The 26,230-nt window shown below is 36.6% G+C and overlaps 1 protein-coding gene across 7 annotated transcripts in view; it reads left to right on the plus strand.

Annotated features, from left to right (window-relative positions):
• The window catches only part of QKI (QKI, KH domain containing RNA binding), a 156,899-nt gene that overhangs the window by 108,137 nt on the left and 22,532 nt on the right, over positions 1-26,230 (plus strand). For all 7 annotated transcript variants that reach the window (XM_023253548.2, XM_045057000.1, XM_023253544.2 and 4 more), the window contains 1 exon segment: positions 5,408-5,551. In XM_023253548.2, coding sequence (XP_023109316.1) covers positions 5,408-5,551 — 144 coding nt within the window.

The following is a 26,230-nucleotide window of genomic DNA, read 5'->3' on the forward strand; positions in this document are numbered from 1 at the left end:
GTCAAGAATATAAAAAACAATGAGCGATGGTTCTGGTAATCAATTAGGGTTGAACTTTCTAAAAGCTAGAATAAGACAATACACAGGTTAACTATACGTTGCAGTAAAGTTATAGGTATTAGAGTCCATGTTTGTGGATAGGCCAATTTATTTACCACATGGAATGACTATAAACAAGAAATGGCACCTGAAATTAGTGTGGATTGAATGGGTATATGTATAGTTGGTCCTTGTCCTCAAGTTGTAAAAATCCACACATCTTGAGAAAACTCATTAAGGATCAATAACAGCTGCGACATAATTGTAGACCAGTTTAGAGAAGGGAGATAATGAGCTCCAGTTCAGACACGTTGAGTTGAAACTTGAGAGTGTATGGACTTCCACATGTCGAGATGGCAGTTAAATTTGAAGGCCTAGGGATCAGCAGGGATGATTGTGGTGGAATGTAAATTTGGGACTATGTCAGTGAAAAAGAAAAACCATGTTCCTCTGTGTTGCTGAACATTTGGTGACACATAATATGAAATGACATTGCCTTGGGTAACTATAAAGCAGGCATTATAATAATTAGTAATAATGAGCTAATTTTTCCACATCTTATTTCTCCTGTTTACTCTTGAAATACTGTCTGAAATGTAACTGTAGAAAGACTTATTAATGTCTTGACCATAGTTTCTAAGAGATACACCATTTTGGATGTATATCCATTTTGCCATCCCTCCTCTGTGCTTCATTTCAGTCTTTTATTTGTCCTAAATTATTTATTGAAGTGAGAAATTTAGGGAGTAATTTGTTTTTTAAGTTTATTTATATTGGGAGAGACAGAGAGAGATGGGTGGATTCCTGAGCAAGCTCCGTGCTGTCAGTGTGCCGCCTGATGCAGGGCCTGATCTCACCAACCATGAGATTGTGACCTGAGCCAAGATCAAGAGTCCGATGCTTAACTGACTGAGCTACCCAGATGCCCCAGGAGTAGATTCTTAGGTATTGGGTACAGAGTATGTACCCTAATTCTCCTGTAATTTCTTACTTGTTTTTTTATGACTGAAAGAGAACCTTTATGAATAGGCTTTATTGACTTCTATAGTATTTGCCAATTCCAGATTGCCTTTATTATCCATTTCAAAAACAGAAAAAGGACACAAGGAGAAATTATATTTGTATTAAATAATTACTAGGCGTAAAACTCACTTTTGAAGGAATTTGCTTAACTCTGCCTGAGTTTACAATGTATTGTGATTGGATAAATGTGGCTTCTGGGTAGAGTGATCTTAAAACCTTTTTTTAAGAATCAAGTTTGGTAACATTCATGGATTAAAAGTATGTAATTCTGTGAAGTGTGAAGTTGAAAGCTGCCCCCCTCCTTCCCACTGAGATTCTGTGATATTTATTCCTTATTCTACCTTGTGGCTTACCTTGCCAACAGTGGATTTTTTTAGTTTTCATCTCTTTACATTGTAAGAACTCAGTGGGCCCTTTTCATTCGGAAGCTCTTACCCTTCAGTTTTATTTTAAAAGTATGTATTATGTTGGTGATTTTTCTCCCTTCTTCCCTTTTCTTTTTTCTTGGTGAGATGCCTGTCATTTAGTTTCTAGACCTCTTGGACTAGCCTTCTAATTTTTATACTGTTCTTTACCATTTTCCATCTTTGTCTTTACTGCTACCTGGAGGGAGTTTTTCAATTCTTATCTTCCAATCTCTTGATCAGGTTTTTCATTTTTACTATTATATCTTTAGTTTTTCAAGTTCTGCTCTATCTTTGGAATTATTTCAACAGTATCCTTGACCTGTTTCAGGGACACAGTGTGTTTTCTTAACTCTCTGCAGAAGTTAGCTCCTTTCCTAACTTTTTGGCCAGTGGCTGCTCTTCGGTTGTTCTCTAGTTGTTTGTTGGGCCGGTCAGACTCCTGGAGACGGGCCTTCCATCCCCTCCCCTGGCGAGGACGGCACAGCTCAGCCTTCAGTGCGGAAGCGTCCCACTAACTGCCCCTCAAAACTCAGTTCTGTAACAAGGAACATTTCTAGGTTTTTGCTGGGAATTGAGGAGTGCCGGCTCTTTGGGGAGAGGGGATGTGCAGGATCGGCTGCTCCTTCGCGAGAATTCCCTGGTCTTCCGGTTCTTAGCTCCACCTTCAGCCCTCCTACTATTGCTGCCATTTCCTCAGCTTTTTGTGGGGGAGAAGGAGGGTGGGTGGAAGGATCTAGGATTTGCTAAATCCCTGACTGCTTATCCATATGCTTTGTGGTTTCTAAATTGTTTCCTTTCCCATTTTCTTCTTCCTTACAACTTTTGTACATTTTAAACTCTACGGTATTCTAGAATTTTAGGAGGGAGTGAAAGTATATACTTATAATAATTCCACCACCTTTATCTTTGTCTATAAATTTTTGTTCTTTCGGGTGTTTGTTTATTTTTTCGAGTGTTTTTAAAACTGTAAGTAAAACTTTATTTTGAAGCCTACGTTAGGGTAGATGTAACTTTCTTTTGTTTTTCAGTTTTTAACTGGCACTTAAGTCGTTGAATTAATTAAGAGTATACATTTACCATGGTGTTTTTACACTTTAAAATTTTATTCCTTTGGTAAAGCACAATGCCACATTATACTTTAACTTTATTCTCTCTTCCTATCGTGCAAATAATATCTCTTCCTTTTCAAATCCTTCGGCTTTTTGTCTTTTCGTGTAGAAAAGTTTCTGTGGTAAGTCACGATTTTAGTTTCTGTACTTAGGCCTTTCTAAATATTTTGGATTATATATATATGTTCCTCAGTTTTCCTTGTATTAATATCTGTATGCATTAGTGTCTTACATACGTGAGCGCACACGCATGTACACGCACATTAGCTTTTAGTGTCTATGTCTACTAATTATAACAGTTCTAGGTTGGTTTTGATTGTTGTTGTTGTTGTTTTTCTCATGGATGTTGTATTTTCCTGCTTCCTTCCATGTCTTTTAATTTGTGATTAGATGCTAGATGTAGTATGACTTTTACCTTTTTGGGTGGATATTTCCTATTCCTGTAAATATTCTTGGGCTTTGCTCTGGGACACAGTTGAGTTAGTTGGAAACACTTTTCATCCTTTTAGGTCTTGCTTTTAAGATTTATTTGGACAGTTCTGGGACAGTGCTCAGACCAGCTTTCGTTACTTCCCACTGCTGAGGCAAGACCTTCTGTATACTTCACCCGGTGTCTGTGACTCGTGAAGTCTCTCATCTCAGTCTGGCTCATTGAGAACCCACCACTTTTACCTTGAACCCTACCCTTTGGCAGGTTCTTTCTCCAGCCACCAGTATTTCCTCTCCCACACACGCACCAATCAGTGTTCAGCCGAGCATTTGAGCAGACCTTATACACACCTCCAGGATTCTTTCAGTGCAGCCCTTCCTAGGACTCTTCTCTGTGACCTCTGGCTGTGTTGGCCTCCCTGGAATCTTCACGTAGTCTCCTCAACCCAGAGAGGCAGCCTGGCACCCTTCCCGGGGCTGTAGTCTGGAAACTCCCAAGCCAGAGAGCTGGGGTAATCCTGGGGTTTACTTAATTGATTTGCCATTTCTCAGCCCCACTGGCTTTACTGCCTGTGACCTTCAGAGGCTTGAGAACTGTCATTTCTTGGGTTTTACCTGTTGTATTGGCTGTTTCAGCCGGGAGAGTGAATCTTGTCTGTGTTATTTTTATCTTGGTAGAAGTACCGTTTTATCTTGGAAACAGAGGTCCCTTGTTCGTGTGACTCTTGACACACTTTTTTAGGTTCATCAGAAAATACAAGTAACTATCAAAAAATTAATAAACATAAAAAATCATAAATTTTGTTGAAAAAGTATTGTCAACATTTTTCAACATAAAAGTTAAGTCTTTGTCTTGCTACAGCAGAGTTACGTGTCTGTGCATTTTATGTTCTTTGGCATGCAGAGAGCCCTGAGGTTCTCAATTTGTTCTCGTCGTTTCATGGTGTCTGTCCCCTAGGCAAAAAGAAATGCTTAATAGGTTATTTTTATTAAATAATTCCTTCCAAACAATTAGTATTTATACCAGTACACACTGAAAAAAACTAAATTTTATTCATAAATTTAAATTTTAATTCACATCATTTATTAATGGGATCCCTAATTTTCTTGGGCACCAATCAGATTTGGCAAACATTAGGATGCATTTTCATACTAATGATATTAATAGAAAGTACAGGCAGAAACGTATACTGGACTGTTAGAATTTATTTCTGTCCTTACTGGTTAAGGTCCATATTTTTTCCCTAGCATGACCTTTGCAAACATGTAAGTAGAGAGCTTTTTTTATGTTAGTTTTATTAATTTTTGCCAGCTTTTTTTTTCCTTTGATTGAAATCTCACAATTTAGTAAATAGAGACCTTTAAGAGGAAAGTACAACAGCAGTATGTATTCTCTGTTGTTTATGTAGCGTGCCTTGGCACTGAGCCAGGTACATTTATATGTACCATTTTTATATTTATTTTTAATTTGATACTGTTTTTGATGCTTTTACAAATTTTGAATTAAAATTATTTTTAAAAGTATTATCCCTGAAACTTAAAACAAGAAGTCATTCTGAAATTATTATATCTTTGGTGAAAGGGAAACGTGGCCAACCCTACTTCTAAACCTCCCTGTAGCTCCACTAGGTTTCCAACCTGGGTATCCCTCACTAAGTGATTTAAAGGCAGTCAGGGAAATAAAACATTGATGTTTTCTATGAAACTAGCATTTGTGAGTTGATACAGATAGTGACCTTATGGTTGACTTGTTAAAGCAAGGCTGATGGAACTCTAGTTACATGTATTCCTTATAATGATTATAAGTGAAAATGTTTCCATTTCTCTTACACAGTAATGTTTCTTTGCAAAATGCTGTCCTAATCTTGAAGTCAGCCAATGTTACTAACAGTAGTTGTAAAGAAATGGAAAGATCACTGAACTTGAGAATGAAAATGTTGATTCAGTTCCTAAATTGGCATGTTATTAGCTATGGGACCTTGATAACTGACTTGCTTAAGCTAACCTTGATGACTTATTTACCCATAAGTAAAAGACAGAAGAAATAATATGCTTTCCATGGTTACCTAAGGATGACTCCATAATCGGTTCTTAGTACCTAAGAGCCTTGCAGGGGTTGTGATTCTGCCTTGCTTACTTTGTAGCCTCAGTTTGGCATCTGGTTCCATGCTTGGTACATGTAGATGCTCCACAAATACTTGTTGAATTAACTGTCATTTGACCCAGTAGTTTCACGAAAACCCAGTCTTTTTGCAAGGAGAATAATTCAGAAGGTTTATAATGGCATCATAGCAAAATGATGCAAAATAGCTTAAATAATTGGCACCAGGTTAGTATTGTGAAAGATACGCTGTCTCTGAGAAGAAAAATTTGTAACCATGTGCTTTGTAAATTTTTCAGGAGGAGCAGAATAGAGGCAAGCCTAATTGGGAGCATCTCAATGAAGACTTACACGTCTTGATCACTGTGGAAGATGCTCAGAACAGAGCAGAGATCAAACTGAAGAGAGCCGTTGAGGAAGTGAAGAAATTACTGGTACCTGCAGTAAGTAATAATTTCCAAATCTTAGATTTGGGCCCCAACCCCTTTTTCTGTTTAATTGTTTTCATTACTGTAGTGATTGTGTTAATAAAGAATAGGTTATCTATTTTTTAGAAATCTCATGTAGCCTCGCAATATAAAAAATAATTTATAATTCACTCTAGTATAGTAAGCAAGCATAGACGTTGCTCAAATCCTTAAATGGGAAAGCCTGTTTATTTGGGGGGAAGGATTTGTTGTGAGGGGAGCAAACTCCATTAGTTGTGTACTTTTCAAAGGTATTATTATCTTTGCATCACTCTATTATCAGGTAAGAAAGTAGGTACATTATCAGTAGGGTGATGAATGATGAAAGGCTTTTGTTGTTTTTTTGTTTGGTTGGTTGCTTTTTTTTGAAGGGAGGAGCAGTTTCTCCTTGTAAACAAGTAATGAGTGTACAGAAAAGTCTGTACAACTAATACTTACGTGGGAAGACCTATGTTAGCCTGTGGGTTCCAGGTACCCTCCTGCCATGTCATTGTCTCAAATGTTCCATAGTGAACATAATACGGTAACGTTTTCTTTTAGGAAAAAAAAAAAAGAAAAAAAGAGCTAACTTTTGCTGATAGACCAGGCACCGTTCTGAACACTTTTCACACTTCAGCTCATTTCATGTTTTTTTCTAAGTTACTAAAAACTATTAAAGTTCGTATTTAGAGAAGACACTGAAATTGATAAGACACTGAAAGTAATTTTGGAGGGCGGCGTCTCTTAAAGAAAAGACCCCACCCATCTCTCCCTGCACAGTCCCCCTCCCTTTTCTCCTTTCCTCATTATTACACAACCCTTTTAGGAACTTCTCATTTAGAAATGATGATTGCACTCACTCCCGGGGTATTATCTTTTTCAGTGGAAAGTGAAAAATAGATTGTTGGATTTCAGAGTAATTTTAAAAAATATTTTTTACATTGGTAAAAATGATAGAAATGTGAACCCTAGCTTGTTGTTGAGAAAACTAGGAGTACTGTTAGTATTCTGCCAAACAAAAGTTTATTGACATTTACATAAGTGAGTATGGCGTCTGTTGTTCTTCATTCCCCAGATAATTTGTTCTATAAACAAACTTACAAGCCGTGAACAATTTTCCATTTACTTGACAAAGTTAACCACTTGGAAGACAAGAGTTTCAAGTAAATTTTATTCAGTAGGTCTTATAAGGGATATAAACAAACAGGTTAAATATAGACTAAAACCTGTAGTTACATACTATTAAACCATATAACCTTCCTCCTTTTCCTTAATAATTGTACAGTTTTGAAAAGCTACAAAGAACAGTGCTTTTTTTCTAAGTATACTGAACTGTTAGTCCCATGATCAGAAAAAGTTGACATTATTTTTATTGCTACGTATAACTGAAAATATTCAGCTCACAAAATACACACAAATAAGTTCACCTAATACTGCGAATAGACCAGTTGTCAGATAATTTAAACTCTTACCTATAATCATTCTGCAAGCTACTGTAGTTCTCAAAAGTTATTAACCTAGTGGGGGCCTGGGGAGCTGAGTTGGTTAAGCATCTGACTCTTGATTTTGGCCCAGGTCATAATCTCAAGGTTCATGAGATCAAGCCCTGCGTTAGGCTCTGCACTGACAGCTTGGAGCCTGCTTGTGATTCTCTCTCTCCCTCTCTTTCTCAAAATAAATAAATAAAACTTGGGAAAAAAAACCAAAACAGTTATTAACCTGCGAAAAAGCATCATGTTAGAACTGTGTTAGTAACCAGCATGTGTCTTTCAGAAAGTTAATAAATTTCTGTGTTTGTTTCCTCATTTACAAAATGAGAATTGGAATAAGTGACTTCTAAGACCATTTTGATTTTAAAATTGTCTCTGAATATAGAAAGGTGGTAGTAGATAAAAAAAAATGATAGAAACTTTTTAAAAATTCAATTTATATTAAAAACATTTTTTTTTAATGTTTATTTTTGAGAGAGAGAGACAGACGTGAGCAGGGGAGGGACAGAGAAAGAGGGAGACACAGAGTCCAAAGCAGGCTCCAGGCTCTTGAGCTGTCAGCACTGAGACTGATGCTGGCTCGAACTCATGAACTGTGAGATCATGACCTGAACTGAAGTTGGACACTTAACCCCCTGAGCCACGTAGGCACCCCTATACAATTTATATTTTAATTTTTTTTTTCAACGTTTATTTATTTTTGGGACAGAGAGAGACAGAGCATGAACGGGGGAGGGGCAGAGAGAGAGGGAGACACAGAATCGGAAACAGGCTCCAGGCTCCGAGCCATCAGCCCAGAGCCCGACGCGGGGCTCGAACTCACGGGCCGCGAGATCGTGACCTGGCTGAAGTCGGACGCTTAACCGACTGCGCCACCCAGGCGCCCCTACAATTTATATTTTAAAAGAAAAGAGTACTTTTGATGATCAGTCTATCTCCTGTGGAAGTACTTTTTAGGGTTGTTATTAATCACTACCTCTGAAATAATAAAACTTTCTTAGAATTACAAATGTTAGAATAAAAATACTTTAAGCTACAGGTTCTATAAAGTGATTTATTCTTGTAGTACGTTCCCATCCTATCCATTTCGTCAGATAGTGCTTATTGTAACAAGGATGCTATGTCACGGAATTTATTTTCAGTGAAAATGGAATAACATTCATATTACACATTTCTGGTGATGGTGCTGTGATAAGCAAAGGCTTAAACAAAACAAGCTTTACAGTCCTGAAGTGTCCAGTGATTTGGGTTTTTACTTATATAGGTTATTGGAGGCAGGATATATAGTACTTGAGAGCTGACTTCTGGATTTGAGCCCCATCTTTGTGGCTTTTTACTGTCTCCTTTTCCTCTCATGTAGTTACTGTGCAATTAGAGAATACATGGAGAATGCTTCACATAGTGCCTACCACATAATGGTTGTTTACAAGTTTGCTGCAGCTTTTTAACACTGTCTAAATAATACTGTGTTGTGATTGTATAGGTTTATATACTATTTCTTCCAAGTGCTGAGTATAAAAGGAATGCATTAATTCAGGATTGAAAAATAAAAGTTCTCAATTCATTATTTTTTTTAAGTAAACTGGTTTGGCCCTTACTAAAAAAAAAAAAAAAAAAAAAAAAATTCACTGTAAGGCTCCATACAGAACCCTTTAGTTTATCATTGCTGAACTATTTTGAAAACAATATTTTCGGATTGAAAGTGGAGACCATTTTGATTTTTTTTTCCTATTTGCATAAAAGTTATAAAGGGAATAATACGGAGACTAGTAATTATTTTGAAATGCATTATTACAGAAGAGAATTATTGCCCTAATTCCGTGGGATTTGACTAAGGGTTGTCAGAAACACTGCGTGAACGAGAACATGTTTCTTACCAGCATTTACATTTTGCGGAACCTCAGATTGCCCCTCCGGTGAGCTGCCAGGGGATCTTTACAATTTATTCTTGTATTATGTGACAACTTTTTGAAACGTTTCTGTGGTTTTCATGTGTCAAAATTTATACTGAGAGTAGTGATCCTCAAAATTCGGTTCTGGTGACCATTTCAATCTCACATGCTTGCTTGTCCATTAAGACTAAATTTTCAGTATTCTTCTGTGGTTTGGCGTTTCTAGCTGTTTACCAAGTGTCCAGAACAACACCAAATCCAGTCATGTTTATTTCCTGCATCCCTCGGATGTGCTCACTTCCTTTGGCCCGCATTTTCTTTATCTTTATTTTGAGCCAGGGCTGCTCAGAGCCCCACAGCCAGCACCCATACTTGTTGCTTTGTGACATTGCAGTCTATTCAGTCACCTCTCCTTGCTTAAAAAAGCCTTTTGGTGGTTCCTCTCACTCCGTGAGGAGAACGCAGAATTTTTACGGTTTTGTTTGTGAGTTGCCATACCTTATTTTTCCAGCTTCATTTTTCACTCTGCCCCAAACCTAAAGTACACATACATGCGCACACATTCCACACTAGGCCCCCACAGATTGAATCACTCTGTGTTTATTTGATTTCTTGAAACTTCAGTCTTCTCCTTTCTGGGCCTTTGAGTTCGTTCAGTAAATGTTCACACGTGCATTTGCTGTGTCAGCTGTTGAGGATACAGAGAGAGTAAATAAAGCTCACTGGCACAGTGCCTGCCATCTTGAAGCTTACCTTCCGTTCGTGGGGAGGTTGCAGCTTAGATTAACTGACCATAAGCAAAACCAGATATAAACTGTTAGGTTGTGCTAAGATGCGAAGCAAAATCAGGCAGGGTAAGGAGAATGGAGAACCGTGGATTAAGGAAATACTGTCTTATAAGGGATGATTAGAGAATGCCTCTCAGAAAGTGACATTTGGAAAAACCACCTAATTGAAATGTAGTGCCATCATTTGGGTATCCAAGGGGTTTCTAAGCAAAGACAACAGAAAGTGTGATGATCCAGAGACATTTTTGGGGTCTATCAAAGGGGGTGCAGCTCAGTGAGCAGGTGGGAGGGTGGTGGAAGGTGAAGTCAGTGGGGAAGGGTGAGAAGGCAGGTTACACACAGGGTGAGAAGGAAGGGTGAGAAGGCAGGTTAGATTTTAGTCTGACTTGAGAAGCTGTTGGAGGAATTTGAGGAGAGGAATAATACGGTTTAATTAGATTTTTAATTTTTTTTTTTTTCAACGTTTATTTATTTTTGGGACAGAGAGAGACAGAGCATGAACGGGGGAGGGGCAGAGAGAGAAGGAGACACAGAATCGGAAACAGGCTCCAGGCTCTGAGCCATCAGCCCAGAGCCTGACGCGGGGCTCGAACTCACGGACCGCGAGATCATGACCTGGCTGAAGTCGGACGCTTAACCGACTGCGCCACCCAGGCGCCCCAGGTTTAATTAGATTTTAAAGGATTATTTTGAATAGAGAATAGATTGAGAGTGATGGAGAAAGCAGCGATGCTGATGCACAAGTACTTGTAGTTTGTGAGTGAGCTGAAAGTAATGGGGACTAGTGTTTGAAAGTGCTGATTCTGGATTTATGTTCAAGGTAAATCTGACAGGAACGTTGATGGGTTGGTTGTTGTGTATACGTGAAGACGTCAGGGTTTTCATGCGGAGCAATTGGATTCGTCTCCTATTTGTACAGTTAGAGGAGCAGGTTTGAGAGGCAGGAAGAGCAGGTGGGTTTGGAAGTGTGAACGTTGAGATGCTAAGTGTTAAATAGGCGTTTGTTGATAACAATCAGGTTAGGTAAGATGGGACTAGGCTATGTCAACGTTGAAGTTGTCATTATATCAGAAGCTTTTAGAGCCACGAGGCTAGAATGGTATCATGGAAGAATTGGGTAAAGGTGAAGAAGAGTTGAGGACAGAGCCCTGGGTACTTCGCCAACTAGAGAGCAGAAAGAAGAAGGGGGTCCATCCAGCCAAGGAGACCTGGGAGAGGAGCCACTGAGGCCGAAGGAAAACCAGGAATGTGGAGTCTTGAAAGGCAAGTGAAGGAGTTTGTTGCTGAAGATTATTCAGTTTGGTAGTGGTCATCAGTGATACAGCCAGTTGATTTTTTTTCTTTTTTTTCTTTTTGGATGATGAGTTTAAAAGCTTATTTGGCTCTGGTTCAAGAAGGTATGGGGCAAGAGGAAAAGGAGCTGGAATTTTTTTCCCTGAGATTTTATTATTTAGGTAAATGATCCTTTCAGTACTCTTGGACTTTTACTTCTTTTATTGGTTCATTGGTGGTGTTCTTTTTCTCCATCCCTCATCACCCTCTCACCCCATGGGAGGCCCTTGGATCTTTTGAGAGCACCTCCCTAAACATACAACAGCAGAATGACCATTCCCTTCTCTTCATTGAAAAGATGCTGCATAAACTTAGCAAGCAGGATAATTAACTTGCACATAGATACTTGTAGGATAAGTCTGTTGGAATAGAATTACTAGGTTAAAGGGTATGTGCATTTAAAATTCTAATACTTTGTTCATATTAGAGTTTTCAAGTTGCCTTCCAGACAATTTATACCAGTTTATAGTCCTGCCAGTGTTGTATGAAAAAGACTGCTTACCAGCACTGTCTCAAACCCTGGGTATTAACCAAAGTCTTAAATTTTTGCTTTCCTAGTAGTTTACAAAAGAATTGTAATCTCTTTAAATTACAAAAATGTGAATAAAATAATTCTCATGGTTCTTAAAAATATTTGGATTTTTAGATTTTTATATTAAGCAGTGGTGTGATATTATAGACATTTTTGTAACAGAACACTGTATTCTTACCTTTATGTTCATATCTTGACCAGGTACACAGCCCCTAGTTTCATATTGTTTCTATGGGGAATGATTCAGTTCACATTTCATTTACAGAATACATTTTATAGCTAACATGTGGGATTGTCTGTGTTATTTCAGTATAAATGTTTCTTAACTATGTAGAACAAGTTCATGTTTGGAAGGAAGTAGATGTAGAAAGAGTTGCATGAGTAGTCATGGGGTTTTTGCCCATCTTGTTTAATGTCACAAAAGGTCTAGTCTTGGCTTAAGGGACCTGGGTGAGTAGGAGAGAGTAGAGAGCAGAGATTTTTTTGCTCTATCTGAAATTTCATAATTAAAATAATAATCAAAAGTAATAATTTAATTGCGTCTGCTATTTTTAAGATTTAATAAATCTGGGTAAAGGTTGTACTAGACTCCCGTGTGACTAATTTTTCTAATTTTGATGATTTTACTGTGTCCACATCAATTCACGTAACACTATACACAACTAAGTGTTTAGTAAATCAGTTCGAACCCTTTAAATTCAGATTGGGTTTCAAAACAACCTTATGAAGTAGGTTTTTCTCCCCCATTTTTCCAGCAAGCATATGGACATAGAAAAACCTTAGAGAGCACTTGGCAATTCTTTGTTTCAGGAAAAATATCGTTCGGTATTCTTACTTCATTGCAGACGTAAGGGTTTGAGATGATTCACACTTCACTCATTACTAGAGTCTGATGACATTTTACCTAGAGAACTTACTTACTTTGGAAATAATACCATTTTATTTCAGATGTTTCTTTGACTTCAGTGATCAGTTCATCACAAAACTGTGCATAACTAGGGAAGAATAATTTCTCTAGTTATATATAATGTTTTTATCTGACAAGTCTAAATCTGTTACTACCAAATATCTGCTTAAATATATCCCTTTTATCCTAAGTACAGTTTGGTGGTTTGAATCTCACTTCCGTAAGCCTAAACTGCACACGTTCAGATTCCTGAGGCCTTCAGTACACTATCATAATTACAGTGTGATCTTCTGTGAAAATGTAAATTATACTCACTGATAAATAAGGACTATAGAACAATGTCCTGATTTTGCTAATCTTTGGGGACTTAGGGGCAGAAACCAACTACTGATATAAATCTACCTTCAAAGTGTTTGTGGAGCACCGCATGTATTCCTGCCACGCAGTTGAAGTAATCTCTCTTCCCACTGTTGGTCTTATTCCATTTGATTAATTCTCCTGTAAGTTTGTAAGAGCGATTTAAAAAATATATGTGAATCATATTAAAGTCATGATTGCTATTTCACTTCAAATACAATTCAGGTTCGTATCGGCCTCTGCAAGTAGGGCATCAAGTTAGTGACCTGGTATGAGGCTGTTGTGTGGTGACGAAGTGACTCATTACTTGTAAACAGTTAGGTAGTTGTGAAAAACGTGTAAAGTTAGAGAAGGAAAATGTCAATGAAATCATTTTAAGATTTTGGATAGCTCCGTGTAACTGTAACGTTTAATTTCCACATGTAGTTTATTTTCTTTCCATGTTATTTTCTCAATGGGAGGAAGAATTTTGAAGTACAAGGATGAAAGTTAGAAGGAAATGAGCAAATTAAAATCACTTTTTCTAAAATGATTATGAGGAATCCTCAAACTGACCAGTAGATTTTACTAAGTATGTAGGTGGAACAGTAAGCAAAGGTTTTCTAGGAAGAAACAGCGCATTGTGACAAGATTTGATACAATAAAAAACACTTCCTGTTTTGAGTGCACCCTATAACGAAATTAGTGTTACATGGAATTATTTAGGGATTTATGATTTCTGGTTTTATATAACTGCTTTGTTGTACAAGTTAATTGAGTAGGAAAAGACGGTAGTTTTCATGATTCATATGGAAATGTACAGTATGGATTATTTATTAAGTTTTGCTCAATATTTAAGACAGGGTATGTTGATCATTTTTGTTTGGTAGTAGGTCTTATTGCAAAGTAGTACCATTCCTTGCTTTTCTAAACATTTTTATTTCTTTTTTTTTTTTTAATTTTTTTTTTTTTAATGTTTATTTATTTTTGAGACAGAGAGAGACAGAGCATGAACGGGGGAGGGTCAGAGAGAGGGAGACACAGAAGCGGAAACAAGCTCCAGGCTCTGAGCTGCCAGCACAGGGCCCAACGCGAGGCTCGAACTCACGGACCGCGAGATCATGACCTGAGCCGAAGTCGGCCCCTTGACCGACTGAGCCACCCAGGCGCCCCTATTTCTTTATTTAAAATTCTGTGATATAGTTACTAATTTAATACAGCCCCCAGGATGAACTATTATTTTGTAGTTAGACGAATGAAATTTTAAGTAGATTATTTAGTTCTTATATATGTAAATCTTAGGTTTTTAAACAAATATTTTCAATTTATTATAATTGGGAAGCTTTCTTCAGGTGACATTTAAATGCTTTTGTTGTTATACACATCACAATTCTCACACTCTGTCTGTGATCCCTTCAAAATAAACTGGGCTGTTGAATTTCGTGGATCAATTTCATCTTACAGCCTTAGCTTAGAATTCACCTAATATGCTTACAAGTGTACAGAATTCCTTTAACTGGAAAAAAATTCTTATTTTTATATATTTTTCAAATCACTTTATATGTGTGTGTGTAAATATATATATGTAAATATACGTGTGTGTGTGTGTGTGTGTGTGTGTGTGTGTATATATATATATATATATATTTGATCCTTAGAGAAAGCTTGTGTATTAAATTACTCATTGATCAATTCTGTTATTGGATGTTTTCATTTCCTTTATTCTTGCTACAGGGAAATTGTAATATGTTATAAATTTCCAGTTCATTTTGCCTTTTATAGCACAGTAAAACTGTTTGTAAGTAATTTGGTTTTGATGTGTTCACGTACATATTAGGACATTTGATCAGTTAATTGTCTACTATTTTAAGGACTTAAGCTTTTAGTCTAGAATGGGTGAAACCATTAGAAAGCTTTGAGGAGAAAGGAATGGCATGATCTGACTAATATTCTTTAAGGATTACTTGGCTTGCTCTTATTTAAAACAGATACAGAGTTCAAGAGTGCAAGAAAGGTCGTTCTCGTAAGAGTCCTCAAATTATGGCCCTTGGGCCAAATCCTTCCTCCCACCTGTGTTTGAATAACCCATGAGCTAAGAATGCTGTTTGTGTTTTTTAATGGTTGGGGAAAAATCAAAAGAAGAATACCTCATGAATTGTGAAAATTGTATGAAGTTCAAATTTCATTACCTGTTAAAAAGTTTTATTGAGACACAGCCGTGCTAATTCATTAACATACTGTCTGTGGCTGCTTTTGTGCTTCACAAGTAACTTGAGTAACTGCAACAGACACCATCTGCCCAGGAAAGGCATTTGCTGTCTGGCTCATTACAGGAAAAGTTTGCCAATTGATGGACTGTTGGATTAGTCCCCATGAATGATGACGATGGGTTGGGCCAAGATAGCTGTAGAAGTGAGGCATGGTCTGATTCTGAGCATATTTTTTAAGTGAAGTTGGCAAGTTTTGCTGATGGATTGTCTATGGGATGTTAGAAAGCAAGGAGTCAGAGATGACACCAAGGATTTTAGACCGAACAGCTGTAAGGACATAATTGCTATTACCTTGATAAAGTAGACTTTAGTAGGAACAGACTTTGAAGAGATTGTCAGGAACTCAGTTTTGGACGTAGTACGTTTGAGATATTGGTTGGTTACCCAAGTATAGCTATTCTAGTATCCTTTTCAGATTAACAAATACTTATTCCAGGTTGACTGTGTTTCAGGGCACTGGGGGTCCAGAAAATTATTTAAAGCAAGATCCTTAATATTTAGGGCAGTGACCTTTCTCTAACTGTATTCCATGAGACACTTTTTCATGAGTGTTCCAGGTAAAGGAAACCTTTACTATGCTAGTAATTATTATGGGGCTCTGGTAGGAACCATTTCTGAATTTAATTGACCATCAGATCTTTTTTCTGGGAGTGCATTCACAGCTAGTGTTCTAGAGATCTGTGTTTAAGAAATAATATGGCAACTAATGGGTCTGATTTAAGTACAGTTGAGCTGTTTCTCAATACTGAAGAATAGACATTTTGAAGAAAGAAGGAAAGAAACCGTGCTTAAGGGTTTTTTCCATTTCTTTTTTTTTTTTTTTTCCAATTTCTTATTACACAAAATAAATCACCTTCGTTTTAAGTGTACATTTTGACAACTTGTATACGCTACAACAGTCGAAATTTCCTTCACCTCTTTGCCGTCAATTAACCACCTCCCCCCACTGCTTCCAGGCAACTACTGGGGTTAATCCCTCCCCCTTTTTAATGGTCACTAAATTTTATGTATTGACATACGATTGACTAATTATGTATATTTAGGTTGTACAATGTGATTTTTTTTTTAAGGTGTACATGATGGTTTGACCTACCATATGTTGTGAAATGGTTTTCGCAAGAATTAACACATCTGTCACCTCACCTAGTTATTTGTGTGTGTGTGGTAAGAACACTTAAGATCTACTCTCAGCAGATTTCAAAGGTACAGTGAAGTGTAATCACCATGCCGTATACGAGTTCTGTAGAACTTACTCATCTTATAGCTGAAAGTTTGTTCCCTTTGATGAATGTCTCCCCATTTCTCCTACCCCTAGCTCTTGGCAACCACTGTTCTACTCTTGGGTTGTATGAGTTCAACTCTTTTGGATTCAGTGTTACTTTTTGTAGATTTCATAAATGAAACTTTTTTCTGTGCCTTTTTTCACATAGCCTGATGTGAAAGCTTTTTGAAGTTCTTCCATGCTGCTGCGTGTATCAGTGGGCTCTTCCTTTTTGTTGACAGTATTTCATTGAATAGATAAACCACCTTATCCTTTCACCTGTTGTAATTTTAATTTTTATTTCTCTTAAGACAGGTGATCTCAAGCATCATTCCATGTGCATCTTGACAATTCACGTATCTTCTTTGAAGAAGTGTCTGTTTCAGTCTTTTTATCAGTTTGTCTTTTTTGTTGTTGTTACTGTTCTAACAATTCTTTATATATTTTGGGAGTAAATTCTTTATCAGTCATTCTAATCTGTGGCGTGTTCTCCCTGCGCCCCTAGATTTTGTGGGAAGGCTTTTATTTACAAATTCAGTTTTATTCATAAATATGAAACTTGTCAGATTTTTTCTTTCTTGTTTTTGTATTTTGCAAGGAATTTTATTGTCCTCATCATCTGAGTTGTTAATGTTTTGTCATGAAATTTTTCATAATATTCCCTTTTTATCTTTTTAAAGTCTATAGGGTCTGTGGTAGTGTTCTTTCTTTTATTCATGATGTTAAGCAATTTGTGACTTCTTTCTACTTTTCTTCATCGTCTAGCTCTAGAGCTTTATTAATTTTATTTATCTTTTCTAAGGACCAACTTTTGGGTTTATTGGCTTTTCTCTGTTCTACTTTGTACTGTCTTTTAAAGATACAAATTTCTCTCTATAATGCTTTAGCTGCTTCCACAAAATAATGTTACATTGTATTTTCATTACATTCAGTTCAAAATGTTTTTTAATTTCCTTTATAATTTCTAATTTGACCTATGGGTTATTTTCAGATGTTTCCAAGTTTTTGGTACTTTTTTTTATTGGTCTCACTGATTTCTAGTTTAAGTTTTTCTTCTTAGAGAATGTATTCCATAAGATTGCAGTCTTTCTGAATCTAATTAGGACTTTTTATAGTCCAGCATATGGTCTGTTTTGATGAATATCCCACATATACTTAAAAACATGTATATTTTGCAGGAGTTTGGTATGTGTTCTGTAAATGTTGTTTAGAGGAAGGTGATTGAAAATGTTTAGATTTTCTCCTATTCTTACCCATTTTTCCCCACTTTTGTGAATTACTGAAAATCTTCAATCAGTCATTGTGAAAATACGCATAATATTTCTCCTTGAAAACAATGAAATAACAAACTAATTCAGTATATATGCACATGTGTACCTGTGTATGTATGTATATGTGTATGTATGGCTCACACAACCTATGTGAACAAGGTTTGTCATCTTTAAAAGATTTCATTCTATGTTTTATATAATGGCAACTTCCCCCTTGCCTTAACTTTGAAGTCTTTGTGTTTTTTGCCCAAAATGTCAGCTATTTCATGTAGCACGTTTTCTAGCAAGATAGTACCAAGCAGTACTTAGGTGGCAGTCAGTGTTTTAGAAGATTTTAGTTAACTGAATTTACAAGAAGACATCACAGTTGACTGGATACTTAGGGGAAGAAGACTTCATGTAGGTAGGTGAGGCTTGAGCTGGAACTTTCAGACACAGGACTCCTAGAGACAGAATCAGTATATTTGTATGCCAGGTCATTAAAGGTGGTGACAAATGCGGGAGCGTTGCACACATCATGCATGGTCAGGGACTGTCACTTAAACTTGGAGCCTTTATTCTCTTATTTGTAACATTGGACTGTTCCCACTTATTTGGCCTTGGATGGACTTTAGAAAGGTAAAAAGTATGATTTTAGTTACATGAAAGTTTAAGACATTTGTTCCTCTTTCTTCCTCTTGGGTTTTTTTTTTTTTTTTTTTTTTTTTTATGTTATATGGACTGGTTACCTCTACATCATGGCTGTGTCAATTATAAGCTTAACTTCTGCTCTCAAGAGGCACCATACAAAAAGAAAGTGATTCTGTTCCCTGCCTACAAAATGTACTGTCATTGCTGGTCCACAGTCTTGTATTACAGGCTTTTGGTCACAGTGACATAAGAAGATGATGAAACCATCTGTTAATGTTACCAAAAAGTGACATCATAAATGTATAAAAGTCTCTGTGTTTTTTCTCCCCCTCTCACTATAGGAATACATCTGTTATCTCAGCCAACAGATACCATCCCTCTTTCAATTAATTCTCATTCCAGTTAGTTGGGAAATAATAAATAATACCATTTCTCTTATCATTAGCTAAGACTTTGTATGGATACATATCCTGTGATGTTTCCTAGTCTTCTTCACTGAAGGGACCTAAAAAACACAAGAATAGTGGAAGTTGGGGGGATGTTGTGCTGGACTTAATGTTATGAAGACTGAGAATGTAGAGGTGAGTGAGGAACATAGTGATCCTTTTCTCGCCTGAATTTTCCTGCCCTTCCAGTAGGAACAGGTAAAGACTTCTGTTGAAGACTAAACGAAATGAGCAGCACTAAGCTTTACTAGAGAAATGAAGTCTCCTCGGGCAGCTGCAGTTTCCGTCGCCTCACGTGAAGACGGTGTGGCGCACACGGTGCCCCTGGTCCCAGACAAGGCACAGTCTTCCTTTCGCGTTTTAGCCCTGTGCTGGGGGTGGTTGTGTCTGGTTTTTGTTCTCTTACTTTTTAAGTTTGCTTGTAGGTATTTGAGAATTTGAACATTAGTCAGTTGTAGAGATACAGCTTGTTTACTCTTTCACGAAGGCAGTCATATGCATAGAGCTCAATAATGTTAAACTAAATAACTGATCTACTAGATTATAGATGCTGCCGAATTTCCAGATGGGGATTTTGAAATTTAAAGTTGCTTCAGTTATTTCAGGGGCTACTAGGAAATTGAAAAAAAAAAAAATTATCGAAAGTGGTTTTAATACAGTTTTTAAAAAACTACAGATGTTCTCAAAATTTGGGAGAGTGGTAGAAAGAAAGGATCCATCACAAAATACAGTTTTTTTAAAGTTTGCTTTTCATGTTGCCTGAAGATTCTCTCCTTTCTAATGCTGTTAACTAATAGTTAACTGTGTATTGATTATAACCTGAAAATAGATGAAAAGAGTTAAAGAATAAGATAGGAAGAATGATAATGCCTCTAGAGATGCAGTCTTGCCTTGGAGTTAAAGGTTTTTAACTGGATTGTTAATGAACGGATAGTACTGCATTTAGTTCTTGATCATAGTATCAGTCGTTCAAATCTATGGTACTACTCTCCTCCTTTTCGTTTTGTTGGGAAAGAAGGTAAGGTATTAAAAGATACATTTAAAGACATCTAGCTGTGATGCACTTGCCCCTTGATAGAGCTGTAATACGAGAGAGCATCTCTCTCATGTAAAGAAAGGTGTTGCTACTGTTTTCTGCCATGAACAACCATTTTAATCTGAATGGAAAATCTGTCTAGGGACCCAGAGTACAGTAATTAGCAGTCTCTTCAGAGTGTCAGAGCAGAATTACTATTGTAATGGTTTAGCTGCAGGATAAAAGGATTGAATTTGGGTCTGCTTGTCTGCCAAACTAAAATGAGTTGCCATGGGAATTTTCAAATGTGAGAGGCGTTTACTTAAAGCAATTTGGCAGGTTTGAATAAACTCATAAATTACAGGTTTGAAAGGAGCCAGTCCTTGCTGCCTCTCATATAGGCAGGATGTATAGAAGGCTGAGAGCTTCTTCGGTTCTTAATGAGAATGAGTTGATCCGTGCTGTCATGCAGACGATGCACTTATTAAGGCTTGTCTCTTCAGTAAATAAAGTACAGTAAGCACATTTAAGGAAAGGTATTTCGTTCCAGATCTCTCGAGGAAAAAGAAAGTGACAGCTCTAGACATAAATTTCCCTTCCTAAATTAAATGTATGTTTAAATAATGCTCTTAAAATGATGGTTTTGTTTTAATGAACATTGACCTGGTATTAACTTTAATTTTGCTCAGTGCATGTAATAAACATATATCTTTACACTTGTCATATCTGTCTTACAAGGAAGATGAACATTGAAAGCTTTTTTTGGAAAACAAATAAGGTATTCAAACTTACAAACTGGATTATTCAATTTGCATGGAAATACTTTCAGAGAGACCTTCGGCTCTCTTCTCTCTCTCAAAAACGGAGTTTTAGTATAATTACTTTTTAGTGAGAAAATGCTCCCTTAAATGCCTAAGGTGATGAACATCACTTATGCTTGTATATAACCTTACTTGTCCTCAAGATATCAGTAATGATAATAGTTCTTGCATTGGTGGTTTATATCTGGCCTCCAGAAAAACAAACAGTGAAATTTAAGTGTTTAAAACTTTGAAACTAAAATATTCTCACGCAGTAAGTCAGGTCTTTGTGGAAGTCAGTTAACATTTTCAAGCCCCTTTGCTTTCATAAGGAAGGTAACGATTTGGTTGTTGCTATCTTAGTGGTCTGAAAATACTGATGCATCTTGTAAAAATGTTTCACAAGGAGATACAGGTATGCAGGACTGTTGTTTAATTCAGGTAAGAAAATATACATTGTATTTTTTAAAGTACAGCAAATATATTTTTGTTTATATATTAATCTTCATAAAGTATAATTATACATCAAAGTAGTCTGATTACAATCTCTAGTTCTGAGATTATCGTTGAACCTTAATTAATAAATTAATAAACCTTAACCCAGCAGCAGCTAAGACTTTCAGAAGTCTCATTTAAATTTAGACTACAAAGACCATCCCAGAAGTCCTTCCCAGGGATCTAGAACTGGAATCAGAATGGCCTTCTATGTGCTCTGTGTAAGGTACTCTGATGCAAATGGGTGCGTACTGCTTTCAGAAACGTGGTGAGGGACGCACTTGCGGAAGTTGAAATGTACCGGTTAATTGCTTCTTACAGAGAGGGAGAGTACTGCATAGAATTTAACTGGATTCTACATCAGTGTCTTTTTATACCCCACCCCCTACTCTGCATTAGGGCAGCCACAATTCCAACCAGAATTTTCACAAAGAATCAAAAGTACTCTATCTTTGTTTGGATAGCCATTCATATGGACAGATTAAGGCATGTGATACGGTGGAGGTTTTAGGACTTCATTCACTGTCCCAGATCACTGAGGAGCTATATTGAAATCTCTTTACTCTCTGTCCAGCTCTCATGTTGTCCGACAGCTGGTCAGCCCTTGTAAAATGAACAGAAGGGCTTTTCCCCAAACTTGGAGCTTCATTTTGACGAAGCTCCTTGGCAGTAACAGTAAAATATGTCTTGGGTAGGGTAGCTGTGCACAAGCCATCACAAATACAGACTCTGTATGAAAAACATCCTCCTGGTCATTATTATAAGGATTCATTAAGGAGTGGCTTCTCTAAACACACAAAAAATGTGGTTGATAGTTTAGATAAGCTTATAACTCTAAGGTTATAACTCTAAATATAAAACAAGGGATTCTGGACATAGGATAATAGGGTAGTATGTGTTTATTCTCTGCAAAGTTTTTTATAGTTTATAGAAGACTGATATAGTTTATATAAGGACTTATATAAGTCCTTCCATTTTAATCTTGTATTCCACGCATCCCTCAGAATTTGCATGTTGAACTTATTATGTAACGTATTTTACACTTGCTAGAACCTGTTTATTCTTAACTATTGATGTTTTTTCTATCCCATAAGTAAATAATGCTGGTTGGGATCATGCATTTTAGTTTTTTTTCTTCTTTCTTAATTTCCTTACTAAATGTATGGTATTCTGTAAAGTTAATTTACTATATTAAGTTTTTATTAAAGATGTAAAATTATTTAATAGAAAAATAGGTGATTTCTCGGTGTATCTTTTTTAGTTCAGTTATTTTCATACATCCCTTTAATTTGTTTGCATGCCCTTCTGATGGTTGGTAAGTAGCATCATGTTCCTTATATATAGGTGAAGAAGCATTTGTGTTCCATTCACTTTCTGTTAATGTACATGGAACTTGAATTGGCAGAAAAGCTAAGAAAATCAAGTACCCTTTATTTTATTAACTTGTATCTTTTTATTTTTATTTATTTTTTTTTTAATTTTTTTTTAACGTTTATTTATTTTTGAGACAGAGACAGAGCATGAACGGGGGAGGGGCAGAGAGAGAGGGAGACACAGAATCGGAAGCAGGCTCCAGGCTCTGAGCCATCAGCCCAGAGCCCAACGCGGGGCTCGAACTCACGGACCGTGAGATCGTGACCTGAGCTGAAGTCGGACGCGCAACCGACTGAGCCACCCAAGCGCCCCAACTTGTATCTTTTTAAACCCTTATATTCCTCTTATTTCAAATGTTTGAGTGTTATACGTAAGTAAAATTTTTCAGATGTTACCGTTGTGAGACTTTCCATCGTATTTCAGTGAGTCGGATGAGCGTTTTAATATTATATTAATACCGTTTCAGGTAAACTTAATTTGGTAGCTTGTCATATACAGCTTGATTTTCTTCTGTGTTTTTGATAACTAAATTTTTAAAATTTAATTTCAAAAGTGACAAAAATAAGACTTCTCCTTTATGGACATTACACTGAAGCCTGTATTGCATATTTGCATAAGAGGATAGGATTTTTGGTTTTGGGGTTTTTTTAAATTCTTAACCTTTAATGCCTTTTTAGGGAGAAAAATTAATCTTTAATGTATAAATCAAATATAAAATATGAAGTGAGTTGTTTTTAAAGTTATGCTTTTAAACTGATACGGCATTAACTTATTTTTGTTAAAAGGCTTTGTAGAATATATCTCTGAGCAAGTTAGCAGATTCATGAATTAGCTTCCTTTATGATACTGATTTATGAATTCACTTGTGAGGGATAGCAGTATGCTCTGTTTAAATAAAAGACTTTGATTACTGAATTAGCATCTGTGGAATTATAGTATACTTGTGGAGAGTAAAAAAAACTGATTTAATGGCTGTCAAAAGCAATTCACTTCACAAACTTTTATTGAGAGACTACTATTTACTAGGCTAGAAGCAAGACTTCAGTACACATGGAGGTAGAGATTTAGTAATATAAAAATGAGACTAGGGCAAAGTTAATGCATTTCCCAGTTATTCGGTCACTTGATGCTTGCACTTCAGAAATGTCGTGCTGTCACTGGAGGTAGAGACTTTCCAGAGTGATCTTGTACTCCAGTTTGTTCTTTTTGGGCAGTCTCATCTGTCTCCAGGAACCACTGCCATGGTGATCGTTCTTCAGTATGCCTCTCCTCTTTAGTTCCAGATCTTCCCAATCCAGTTGGCACCTTCTTTGGATGATTTACGGGCATCCAAACAGAATTTCCCAAAGTAACATCACATCCTTTCTGCCCCTCTCATACAGGAGTCCCTCCATTGTTTTCTCATTTGAATGACATCCATTACCTGGGAGTCATACGTCCTTAATTCCACCTCTGTCCCCCTCTGCTCTCACTCTTATCCATCCCACTTACCAAGTTCTGATTCTGCCTCTTAATAGCAGCTGACTTTTCTGTTTCCACTATTGTCCTAGGTCAGTTGGTTCTCCCTCATAGTTGCAGCCAAAGTTATTTTTTTAATATAGGAAGTATTACATTCCTGATTCACATTTGCCATGGCTTTCTGTCACTGCATGGTAAAAATGCAAACTAGTTAACATGGCATGTGTACCCCGTCTTCACCTGGTGCATACCCACTTTCCCAGATTTGTTTTGTGTCGTTTCTCTCTTACCCTCCCCCCATATGATATACATTGCAGTTCCCAGCGCACTCTGTGGTTATTTGTTCATCAGTAGGAGCTAAGAAGGGAAAGGGCTCAGGAGAAGCCACAAGAAAGATTTCTCTTAGTACTCTAGAGCATTGAACAATTTAAAATTACCAGTGAAAGACCAACCAGCAAATACAAAGCGTGTTAAAGAAAAAGTTCTGTTTCAGTTGAACACATAACTGTTTTAACAGGTGTTTTAAGCCTCTGCGTATATTCACTGAACAGATACTTACTTGTGTTTTATATATACTGGGAACCTACTAGTATAGTTTATTTTGTTGTTGTTGTTATGAAATTAAAGTATCCAGTCTGTTCTGCAACAAATGAACAAGTGTGCAGCCAAACGCTGGTTGTAAGAATCTTTTAATTTATTAAAAAAGTTTTTCATGAGAAATTAGAAATTTCAAACTCCCAGTAACAAAGTTACTTTTTCCTATAGGAATTTCAGTAACCAGATGGTTTAAAAAGCTATATATCTAATGCTATAAAACCAAATTATAACCGGGAGAGATCCCTTCAGACAGCGTTGAATTACTTCTAACTCTGGAACCAGAGACGTTGCCTTTCTTCATACCACCAGTAAATTGTTTCTTCAACAATCATACCAACTCTTTAAAGCACCAACCATCCCAACAAAAGACTGCTGCTTACCCCTGGAACGCCGGTCCCATTTTAAATGAACGGTGGCTAGGCAGTATGTGTGTTATTCTCTAATTCATTGCTTTCTAATTTCATTTATTGCCATGAAAACTCATCTGTGAGGAGAATTACCAGTGTTCGACTGTATGTGGATAGCAGTGCTAAGACTTGTGCCACCGCCAGTCATACAGCACCAAAGCCCTAGAACTTGCGGAAGCAAAGAGTCGTTTCTCCAGGAGTTTAAAAACCAAATGATGAGTCTTAGATTTGATAATGATCATAGTTAAAGCCAATTAAAATGTCTTTGAGCCATTCAGCTTCATCTTTTGTAGGTGTTCCTGAATTAAACAAATGCAGTACAGCCGTTTCTGAAGTATGCTTCTGTTAACAAACCCCGTTTAGCTACTGATTTTTGTAAATTTGAAGTATTTTAAGTATAAAATCTGTCACTGGAATATAACATATTGAAGAGTATGCTGATTTTATATATATTAGATATTTTCCATGATAAAAAGAAGTAAGTACAAGTAACTTTTAAAAACTGTATATTGTACATGCATATGTATATACACATATATTTTATACATGTTATACATATATATATGTATATATACATATATATATATGTATAAAATATATAGAAGCAGTAAGAAGTACTAAAACTGAGTCAAAATAGAAGCAGTATTTGTACTCTGTAATCTTTGTGGTTACTGGACCAGCTTGTCAAATGAGCATCACAAGGCAGAGAGAGAGCAAGTTTACCTTGCATGTAGCCTTTTTAGTGAACTAGCATATTAGTACAATCTAGGCCGATAATCCATTTTCGTAAGGAAATCACAGCTCTTTCTGGAAAATGCCTGAGAAAAAGCCTAATTTGAGCTTCCATTTAAGGAACTCAGTGGTATTGTTCCCATTCAATTAGCAATTATTTTGTTTTGTTTAGGTTTTTCTTTTCTTTTTTCCCAAATAAAACAAAGTTATTTAAAAGGCCATAAAATGAATACCCATACTTTTGTGTAACCATGTACATTGCAAAAACCCTTTCAGGACACAATTTAATAGGGTGTGCATCTTCTGGAATGAAGTGGGAGTAAGAAAATTTTTTCATCAAAATAGATAAAAAGTTATGTTATCAGCTATTAAAGGATAAATCCAGTTCATAATAAAATCTAGATGGGAATAAAGACATTGTTTCCCTTGAGTAGTAGATTACATGTAAATTTTAAAATCCAGTATTAAAGCAATGTGAAAGCCCCTGGATTTGGAAAGAAAATACCTAAGTCCATTTGCTTGTGAGTCCAGATTGTTTAAACCATTTTCTGCTTTCAATCCCTGGGTGCATCCTACTAAATAGGTACAATCCTGCCCTTGGTAGCTTAAGACTTAGTGTTTTCTCCCCACCTTGGTGTTACGT

The sequence above is a fragment of the Felis catus genome, chromosome B2 (genome assembly GCF_018350175.1).
Source record: "Felis catus isolate Fca126 chromosome B2, F.catus_Fca126_mat1.0, whole genome shotgun sequence".
In the NCBI taxonomy this organism is placed as follows: Eukaryota; Metazoa; Chordata; class Mammalia; order Carnivora; family Felidae; genus Felis; species Felis catus.